The sequence below is a fragment of the Ylistrum balloti genome, unplaced genomic scaffold, assembly GCF_031769215.1.
Source record: "Ylistrum balloti isolate Yb309-2 unplaced genomic scaffold, AGI_CSIRO_Ybal_v1 Utg369772, whole genome shotgun sequence".
Taxonomy (NCBI): Eukaryota; Metazoa; Mollusca; class Bivalvia; order Pectinida; family Pectinidae; genus Ylistrum; species Ylistrum balloti.
Window position 1 is genome coordinate 1,413,265 of NW_026781965.1, and position 11,461 is coordinate 1,424,725.

Sequence of the window (11,461 nt, forward strand, 5' to 3'; positions counted from 1 at the left end):
TCATTGTATTCCTGGAGCGAGGTCCACATTACTAGCGTCTATGGATACATAACTCTGTATACTAGGAGCATCTGTCATAAGAGGAGATTTTTCATCAGCGAAGTTTTTCATTTCTTTGACACTCTTCTTTGCTAGTCGTCTGTTTAATTTTCTTTCCTGAAAGATATAATACAATAAAATAATTCATTCCATAGGCTCATTTTACAGTCACAACGTTCACATGTCAGAGCTAAAACTTTGGGATTATTCTTTTGACAGTTGCATTCTGACATTTCTTCCATAGTAGCTATAATAGTTCTATTCTTCAAAAGTTTCGATTCTCAATGATACGTGTATCAAGTTTGGAAACTCTTCATTATTTTTGTTTATGATATATATGTAAGACAACTGTACCTTTGTGAGGTCGAGAATGTTGAGGACTACAGAACAGAGTGTACAGAAAAGACACATGCTCAGTAACAACCAAAACATCTTTTGGTATTTGTGTATTAGGGACTCCTTATTGGGGCTGTAAAGATAAGAAAAAGTAATCCTGAAGTGATCTCATCGATTAATTCATATATTACATGCATTACATGTTCCTTAATATATAATCAATATTAATATACATCACTTTCATTTCAAGTGATATGATTGGATTGAATGATACATGACAATATATAATAATAAATAAGATATTTCACGGTAATTGGACTCCTCTGGGGGAAATAACCCCGGGGGAAATCATTCTCCCGAACCCCATAATTACCTAGTTTGAACGCAACCTGAAGTTAGAGTGTCATCTGCTGCAACAATAACATGACAAGATTTGACGGATCAACAGACAACGATGTTTCTAAAATTCTGATGACAACGATGCTGTCAATAAGAAAAAAGCAACTATATGTGCCATGCAATCGTTGATGACTTATATAATCTAATCGGAGAGAGATGTTGATGTCGGTAACTGTAGTGACCTACAGTGCAAAAGTCTTATTGGTGGTGGAGTTGTCAATGTCAAGGTGAATTTCTACGAAACGTTGGCAAAAGAAGACACGAGTGTTAACAAGCTTGATTATGATGTTCGTGTGCCTCAGAGAGTTTAGGGATTTACACAATTTATCACTGGATGTGTAGTAATAGTAAACTTCATGTGTTATTGTGCTTTGCACTGGGAAAATAACCCTCCCAAGACAGACGATTTCCCGAGGAAAAACAACCCTTCCCAGGAAGACAATTATGGATGTATCAATCCATGGAGAGCCATAATGATATATTATTTACATTTGAAGAACATTTAACTTTTACGCCCACAATTATTGAACAATAGTAGAGACATGTAGATGTAGAAGCACTGTTAAACGTTCACCACGATACAGATATTTACACTTACTCTTCCGTGAAGCCGAGGAGTTTGCCCGTTACCAGGTTTGTCAAGCCAATACCCATTCCCTGGATAAAGGTTGCAATTCCTATAGCAGTACCAATGGCCTTCTTAGGAACGACAATTATTATACATGGCCACAGGCACACCTGCAAGACGGTACATATAGCAAAACGCAAGAGTAAAAGTAGTGCTGGTAGACAAAAAGGACACCCGTGGGGATGGGATCCACAATTGTGCACTAGATGTTACGTAAAGTTAATCAGTATTCAACCTTGTAGCAATCTTGGACATCAAAATATATTCACAGGCAAATATTTACTAATATATACACATTTCTAAGGGTTAAACAATCATTTTTTAAAACAATCTGTTTTGTACAGTCCGACTTTTAAAGTATGCATATTTTGTTGCATTGAGTCCCCTCTAAAAACGGATTACTATATATGTTTGGTTTACAATTATTCGTTCTAAATTTAAAAACAATCTCTGTAATTCTTACCCCGGCGAATGTGTAGGAGATGCCAATCCAGATAGTGAGTACTAGTGGGTGTATTTCTGGACAGTAGGAAAGTAATGGGAAGATCGGAAGAGTGAATGCAAAGATTGAAGTAAGAACGATTCCGTGGCAGTCTATTGCGCCCTACAACAGAACATTATTACAACAAATGTAAAACTGAGATGAGATATGACAGATGCTCGAACGCCGATACTTCCCCCCGTTAATCCCTCAGTTTATCTGCCTCTAATATTTCTGTCTTTACCGCTGATTGACTTTCAGTGTTTTATTGCTATTGCACATCTTTCTTCTCTTCGGATATATAAGACGCAGGGAGGTAGGACACTGGATAAATAAATTGCATACCGAGGCAATATAACTGCGCTTGAACGCAAATTTATCAAACGCAATATTTTCGTATGTAAACATAGTGGTTCATTACCTCGAGCAGAGCAAACTCAGTGAATAGAACTTTTTTCTTTAATCAACTTTTAAAATGGAAATGTTTAGAGTGAAATAAGACAGTAGTACTAGCTATTTTTTTTTTTTAATTTTTGTTGCAAAATATTCTAATCACTTTATGGACAAATGTTGACGATGACGTCAATATTCAGTTCCTTCGCAATATTTTTTTTGTTCAAAAACAGAATGATATTGCGTTAAACGCTATATGAGGGCTCACGAAATGATATTCAACTGTGTTACCTCGCGTGACATTTTATAAATCAATTATCACTTGTCGGCCATTTATGAATTTAGATTTTAAAAAAAAACTAAAATCGGTTCAACAGTATATGACTGTTTTCACTATAACCAGTTTTTGTGTCATTGTTTCGTTTTCGTTAACTTTTCGGGACCAAAGGACGCTTGAACGGTAAAACTGCAGACTGCATCATCAACTATGTTGAATTAAGAAAAGTTGGAATACTTGCTGCAAGAGTAACACGCGCATCATGTGCAGATTATTTTCTGTCTACAAGGAATTATTTTAGCTGGCGATCAAAACGGAAATTGAAACGAAATACGAAGTACTAATTTGCATTGAGAAACCATACCATGAATCTTCGGATAACAAAATTGTCAACATTGACAGCAATAGGTTATGCACTTCCAAAATCACGTTATTACTATTTGATGTATATGTTTAAATAACAGAAAAAACACTCTGGCGTTCGTTTCTAAATATAGGTACAATAAGATCAACAAAAAAGTGTTCACTATTATCAATGTTATAAACTTACCAGTATGCTACCAACCAGTGGTGATATGACAACTGATGTGTCGTATATAGCTCCATTATAGTAAGAGGAAGTTGTTTTAGAGTATCCGTATCTATCCTGAATATACTTCCTGTAATAATGTGTTATAGTTATACTTCAATACAAGGTAAATGTTATACTTCCTGTAACATTGTGTTATAGTTATACTTCAATACAACATAAATGTTATACTTCCTGTAACATTGTGTTATAGTTATACTTCAATACAACATAAATGTCATACTTCCTGTAACATTGTGTTATAGTTATACTTCAATACAACATAAATGTTATACTTCCTGTAACATTGTGTTATAGTTATACTTCAATACAACATAAATGTTATACTTCCTGTAAATATTATACTTCCTGTAACATTGTGTTATAGTTATAAACTTCAATACTTCCTGTAACATTGTGTTATAGTTATACTTCAATACAACATAAATGTTATACTTCCTGTAACATTGTGTTATAGTTATACTTCAATACAACATAAATATTATACATCCTGTAACATTGTGTTATAGTTATACTTCAATACAAGGTAAATATTATACATCCTGTAACATTGTGTTATAGTTATACTTCAATACAACATAAATGTCATACTTCCTGTAACATTGTGTTAGAGTTATACTTCAATACAGCATAAATATTATACATCCTGTAACATTGTGTTATAGTTATACTTCAATACAAGGTAAATGTTATACTTCCTGTAACATTGTGTTATAGTTATACTTCAATACAACATAAATGTCATACTTCCTGTAACATTGTGTTATAGTTATACTTCAATACAACATAAATGTTATACGTCCTGTAACATTGTGTTATAGTTATACTTCAATACAACATAAATGTTATACTTTCTGTAACATTGTGTTATAGTTATACTTCAATACAACATAAATATTATACTTCCTGTAACATTGTGTTATAGTTATACTTCAATACAAGGTAAATATTATACTTTCTGTAACATTGTGTTATAGTTATACTTCAATACAACATAAATGTTATACTTTCTGTAACATTGTGTTATAGTTATACTTCAATACAACATAAATATTATACTTCCTGTAACATTGCGTTATAGTTATACTTCAATACAACATAAATGTTATACTTTCTGTAACATTGTGTTATAGTTATACTTCAATACAACATAAATGTTATACTTTCTGTAACATTGTGTTATAGTTATACTTCAATACAACATAAATGTTATACTTTCTGTAACATTGTGTTATAGTTATACTTCAATACAACATAAATGTTATACTTTCTGTAACATTGTGTTATAGTTATACTTCAATACAACATAAATGTTATACGTCCTGTAACATTGTGTTATAGTTATACTTCAATACAAGGTAAATGTTATACTTCCTGTAACATTGTGTTAGAGTTATACTTCAATACAACATAAATGTTATACGTTCTGTAACATTGTGTTATAGTTATACTTCAATACAGCATAATTGTTATACTTCCTGTAACTTTTTAATATCTCATAAAATATATGTTCTGCACTTAGCAAATTGATAATATATTTAATCGGTTATTTTTTAATACTTACGTTCCGTTTGAAACGAAAGGTAAATAACTGGCATAGTAGGACATGATCATCAGACAAATCATCCAGTAAATAGCAGGAAATTCTCTGATATCCTTACGGGACTATATGGGGAAGACAAAACAGTAAATGTATACACTAAAAATCACTGGTTAACCGATTAACACACGTATTAAATGTTCATTCAACGTTTTGAAAATCATCATTTTTCACATCATCTATGCAACGATTAGAATCGGTGGTTTGCGATTGAAATGTATTAATATTAGAAATGAAAACTGCAACTTACCACTGGCAGGGCTTTCATATTTATTTTACAGTCATCATCCAGCTGCAGAGTACCGTAATAGTCTACTATAGCGAGGCTGATAGCGGATAAAACTCCTATCACACAGGCTACAGTTCCTTTTAAAATTCAAATATTTAAAGCTTAGCGGCTGAAAAATCTGTTTTAAACATTTTTTCCTACACATTTCCCCTATTTTATTATATCTATAAGTCAAACAGCTATTGACAACGTCCTTTGACTACCGCTTTTGATTAATTAATTCAATTCAAGTATTACAAAGATATAATATGGCACTCTTTATTCATTTCAGGGGGTGGGGGTGGAAATGAGGCTTGGTAGTGACGAGGGTTATACATATAAAGACAAAACGTAGATGGTTGACTTGAATAACTCACCCATCCAAAATGCCCATTGGATTCCATAATGTTTTGCGATGTTAGCAGTAAGAAGAAAATTTGAAACGTTTCCCACACGTAATGCGAATATCACAAATCCATAAACAAAAGAGATTCTGTCCTTGAACCAAAACGCGACGACGCGATCTTGAACAACTACAAAAAAATAAGAAAAGAAAACTTAACGTTTGATCAAGTACATGCTACTCTGTGGTGTTAAATAGTGATGTCGTCTTGTTTGATTGAATTACATAAGTGATGAGCATAACGATCAATAGAAAAGGTGTCGATAAAACATGAAGGCAAACATACTGAGTGACGACCCAGTTCCCGCTCCTATTAGTACACGCCCACATATCATCAAAGGAAACATGGCGGTCGTCCCCTGTATCCCATCCATAGTGGCAACAGCAAACAGGATGGTACCGAAAGTAGCCATCGTTGTTACCATGATCGCAGATACTGAACAGACAATATTTGGGGCGAAAGTAAGTATACATTGTAGTTAAGAATGGCATATTTACAAAATAATAATGAAACCCAAACATATTTTGGAACAATAGGACAATTCATCATGCTGTTTGGTTCACATTCATAAGAATATTCAAATAAGTGGCAGAAATCATTGGTGATAATTTATCCCGAAGACACACCGAAAATGTTCCAAAGAAATGCCATGTCATAATATATATACATCCGTATCAGCTTTCCTTTGGAGATGAATATTCCCTCGAACTACTGAGGGCGCCAAATAATAAACATACGTCCTTTATAGAAAAAAAGTCGATAAAATGTTATATTTGCCTGTGTGTTCATTGTACCTACACTAGAAGTGAATGTTCCATGCAACTTTAATTAACAAAAATAGTTTTACCTCGATTTCCGATTCTGTCGATGAGATATCCTCCTGGTAAGGCAAAGAGTGCGTTCCTGTTTTAAATACAATTCAACATCATTCAATATAACATAAACTGTTACGTATATAGTATAAATAATCAGATATAACATAAACTGTTACCGTATATAGTATAAATAATCAGATATAACATAAACTGTTACCGTATATAGTATAAATAATCAGATATAACATAAACTGTTACCGTATATAGTATAAATTATCAGATATAACATAAACTGTTACGTATATAGTATAAATAATCAGATATAACATAAACTGTTACCGTATATAGTATAAATATCAAATTCTCTCTAATGACATGATCCCAAAGAAAAATAGCATTTTTGTATTTATTTGTTTATATTGATACAGTTTAATTCATTAATTGACTTTATCTATCTTACAATCCTTTTAAACATTTTGTTAGCATTAAGATGTTGTTGGGTGTGAGCACCAATATTTGTTCTATGACTCAGATATACTTACATCCAGGAGAAAGCGGTGTACAACTGGTTGTACCTATCGGGGCCCAGTCCAAGACACCCATCACAACACGTGGCATTCGTTATATTTGCGCAGGTTCCAGTCTGAAGATGACATATTTAATCACATCTTGTTATATTTTAAACTGTATGCCAACATGAAACAAAAATGTTAATGTTGGAATAAAAACAATCCTGGAATCATATAATAACGAAGAGTTTATCTAGAATACAGCTACAACTATTTCACTTAAGTTGGTGCTGCATATTCAATCGTGTACTTTGTACATGTGTATTTTGTGGATTTATCTTAAAAAGCCTAGATACCAATAAAAGTATTTAAAATAATACACAAAATAAACCACTAAATAAAACAAAACATCTCCCAAAAATAGATAAATACAAAGAAGAACAAAACAAAACAAAACAAACAAATAAATTAACTCAAAAATACAATATATATTATTTTTCTGTTTGTTTATTTCTGCGTAAACGTGCAGAATAGACATTCATATTACTATGTCTCTCGACTTTTCATGTTCCTTGTCACACATGGTTTTATTTGGGAGATTTGCATTGTAAATATCTAATTGTTATATATAGATAATTTTCATTGCTGTATTCTTTATTGAAGACATACAAGTACATATGTGTCATTGTATTCTACACATCCAGTTAAACTGTTATTTTACATTTTATTTTACAATATTTACTATATTTGTAGCAGGAGAGGCACTTTTATAGGAGGAAACTACAAAGAAGAAGTGTGGTAAGTGACTGACCTACTGTAAAAGGCGATCATTTAAGAGGTTTGAACGAATATGATTGTTTACATGCTTATAATAATTCTAAAAGAGATGAATGCTCTTTGGTGTACGGTTTGATCTGTGTCCAAGATGACTACAATAGAATGATTGTGTTACTCACGTCTTGACCCTGTATATCTGCCTGAACGGCGCTGATGATGTCGATGTTGAAGTAACACCCGAACGTCATAGAGCAGTCGAACACGAGGATCAGATATCGCCATTTCCCTATAGAATTACACAAAGGCCAATATGATATACTTACGTTAAACAACTCGGTTGTTCTGTGATATTACGTATGCATAACCAATTGAGCATAATTGAAAAAACCACAAGAAATAATAAAACAACATTTTGGGAAGGCTGCTTTTACAAAAATGGGTATTATTAATATTTTTAATGTAATTAAATACCGCACAAGCATATTCCTTGTGTGTATATATAGTATTGAAAAATCTGTAGCAAGTAATGATTAGTTGCCGCATAAGCTGAACGGAAAAAACTAGAAACAACCCATAAAAAGGTCACATCTCTACAAAGTCTAGGCAGACCAATAAAAGATACAGACAACGATTTGATACATTTAAAAACACCTAGAGCAAACAGTAATATTATAGTATTCACAGCGTTAGATATATCCAAATCATCTATAAACAATAACGCATGTTACGTAGTTTATATATGAAAGACTAAGATCAACCTCACAACATCGTTACAAAATCATTTTAGTTAACTCGCCGCGAAGTCAACTGACATCCCCATATAAAAAACAAAAACAAGATATTACCAATACTTACAATCTTCGACTTTCATTGCGGTCTACAAGAACACTACCAGGCACTGAAGACATTATCCTTGAAAAAAAAATATATATGTTTCTTTACAAAACGGAAAACGGGAACCAATATCCTTTACATTCTTTGTCACACACTTTATATGTCATAGGAATTTTCATTTTATATGCAAATCGTACTAAAATGCCGGTGGTGATTTTTGTTTCTCAGGAAGCAGAGAAATTGACCGGACTGTGCAGACATATTCGTTGACACGACACTTTACCCTAATTTTTCTGTGGATGGCATGCGACTGGCCTCACGATTATTGTTCAGTGAGATAGCCAGCAGCTGCTACAAGGAGATCCGCCTCAAAATGGCACCGGTTGTTCACAGGGCATTGAACTAACGAAGAAACAAGTTAGAGATATCAAAGATAGTACAAAGGATACACGTTGAATAATAACTTTAAATAATAACTTTTTATTTTTATGGCGTTGAAAGATACAGGATGATGGACACTGGTCTTCATAATAATCCCATTGGGAATTTCCTTGTGTGATAATGTCTCCTGATTCCGTTCTTATTTACCTTGCTCTCATTTGGGAACATGGTATTAGTTACAAGTTCAAGATTGACATGACGGGTGTCGGTGATGAGACAGAATATATTTATTTCTAGAACACCAACTTCTTTCCCTTGTATTTTTTCAGGAGTTTCCTTATACATGTTTCATTTGTTATACTCAGGAAGGGCGTGGTCTGTGTTGAAATTGAGGTATCCTTGGGCAAAGACATTTTACCCTTATTGCTAAAGATGGCATGTAACGGGTTTCCTGTATGTTTTTCAGCGAGGTAGCCACTAGCTACTACAAAGATCGTAGCTGTTCATTGGGCGATAAACCCAACAATAAAACTACTTGTACTTTCCCTAGTTTCATCAAATTTTAATTTGGGCTTTAATTTAGATTCTGTAACATGTCAGTTTTTTTCTATATAACTTTACACAAGATATAAGCGCATATATAGATTGTTTCTCCAAAACTCTCCAGGCTAGTTTTAATCTTTCTCCTTCTCAGTAATAAAGCGCAATATCAACTACAACAGTTATGCATGTATATTGTATGATAAATTAGAGTAAATAATCTGATAATATTCGATGCTTATGTATTTATATGCTAAAAATGGAGACAGCAACTGAACTTGAAGCGATACCAAAAGGGGGGAAATTTCAGGAACATGTGAGACATTTAAACAAAATAAAAGGGGGAAAACGAGAAAAAAAATAAAAATACAAACAAAACGTATATGATGATAATTAGGAGGAGGAGGAGGAGGAGGAGGAGGAGGAGGAATGTAGTGAAATTCGAAAATAGTGGCATAGATTGTTGCTAGTAGGTTTTTCAAACAGTTTTTCACTGCTCAATGTATTGATAAAGCTCGCTTCGAAATCTTCCTTGCAGAATCTCGATTTGAAATTTCACAAGAGTGAAAGTTTAAATTTAAACTCATGTATATTATGTACATTACTGAAGTAGGGTCACATTTAATAAATTTTGCGTTCAAGGTAAATGTTTTTCACGAGAGTTTATTGAAAATATCTTAGAATTATTTGCTTAAAACAAGAAATAAAAAATTGAAATAGAATAGAAATTTAAAAAATGGTTTGAATATAAGTGGTAATTTAAAGGTAGTTGGTGTCGTCAGAATAAGACACATTGTCTTAATCATTAGAATATAAACAAACATAGCACTATGAACAAATGTCTCACTTGTCAGTAATATAAACAGATCAGACCAAGTAAAATATTTTTGATGTCAAACATTTCTCTCGGCACTTTCATAGGAAGATGGCGGTCGCCAGGCCATCAAAAGTGAATGAAACGTTAGTTCAGTTGTGTCTGATTGTCTGATTCTACTTCTCCATAAATTAGGAAAGATATTTTCAACAATCAAGAAAGTCACATTTATATTGGCTGCCACTATAACAAATCTCTCTGGAGTTGTCCGTTTAAACCTGCCAAAAAATAGACTCTCGCGAAATTCGGGGAAACAGTAGGTTTACAATGACAAATCTAGAGAGAATCGATCTAGTGGCGTCGATTGCAATTATGCTTGAATGTAAAGATGTTGGTGAAATTAAGTTATGTGAAAAAATATCTTAGCTTTCCATCGACGTATCGTTCTTAACTATGGTTCTGTTGTAAACTATATAAAACATTACCTGACTGTCAATCTATACACTTCGTGTTTTATATATTCTGTCAATCGTGGATCGATATTCATAATCTGGAGGCCTAATCACGTTCTGTTTAAATTATTAAAACGGATTATCATCTCTAAATAAAGATACAATTAAGCCAGATTATACTTCATCATACAGCTATTTCGCCCTTTTAGAACTTGTCAGCGATGCTACATCATACAGCTATTTCGCCCTTCTAGACCTCGTCAGTGTTGCTACATCAGATAGCTATTTCGTCTCTCTAAAACTCGTCAGTGATTCTACATCATGCAGCTACTTCGTCCTTCTAGAACTCGACAGTGTTGCTACATTATACGGTTATTTCATCTCTCTAGAACTCGTCTGTGATGCTAAATCATGCAGCTATTTCTTCCTTCTAGAATTCGTCAGTGTTGCTACATCAAGCAGCTGTTTTTTTCCTCTAGAACTCGTCTGTGATATCATATCATGCAGCTATTTCGTCCTTCTAGTACTCGTTAGTGTTGTTTCATCACGTAGCTGTTTCTTTGCTCTAGAACATTTGTACATTTGTGCATCATGCAGCTCTTATGTCCCTCTAGAACTCGTCAATGTTTCTATTGTCATAACTTGATAAAACTTAGGAGGCGACCGAATTTGATCAAATAAATTGATCGAAATACATGTTAAAAAGCAGATGGGAAGGTAACTTTCAATACTGAATGATTTCAAAACAACGTCAAATAGACGTGTGAACCCACTCTACTTACCATTACTGTGAAGACAACTCCGTTAGAGATTTCAAGCATCTTCACTGAAAGTATACACATTATTTGTTTGCATTTCGTAGATGATTAACATGTATACTATCAGGCAGACAATAGCAGGATGTAGATCACATGCTTGATAAATA

The 11,461-nt window shown here is 33.2% G+C and overlaps 1 protein-coding gene across 1 annotated transcript; it reads right to left on the bottom strand.

Moving 5' to 3' along the window:
- LOC132543846 (major facilitator superfamily domain-containing protein 1-like) lies at positions 1-8,386 on the bottom strand. The gene is made up of 13 exons (XM_060207362.1): positions 8,371-8,386; positions 7,695-7,801; positions 6,772-6,872; positions 6,262-6,317; positions 5,700-5,849; positions 5,388-5,543; positions 4,993-5,108; positions 4,707-4,807; positions 3,104-3,212; positions 1,866-2,006; positions 1,373-1,512; positions 394-508; positions 1-156 (listed from the first exon to the last, which is right to left on the bottom strand). The coding sequence occupies exons 1-13, from the start codon at positions 8,384-8,386 to the stop codon at positions 1-3; spliced, it is 1,464 nt and encodes a 487-aa protein (XP_060063345.1).
- Between the last annotated feature and the right edge of the window lie 3,075 nt (positions 8,387-11,461).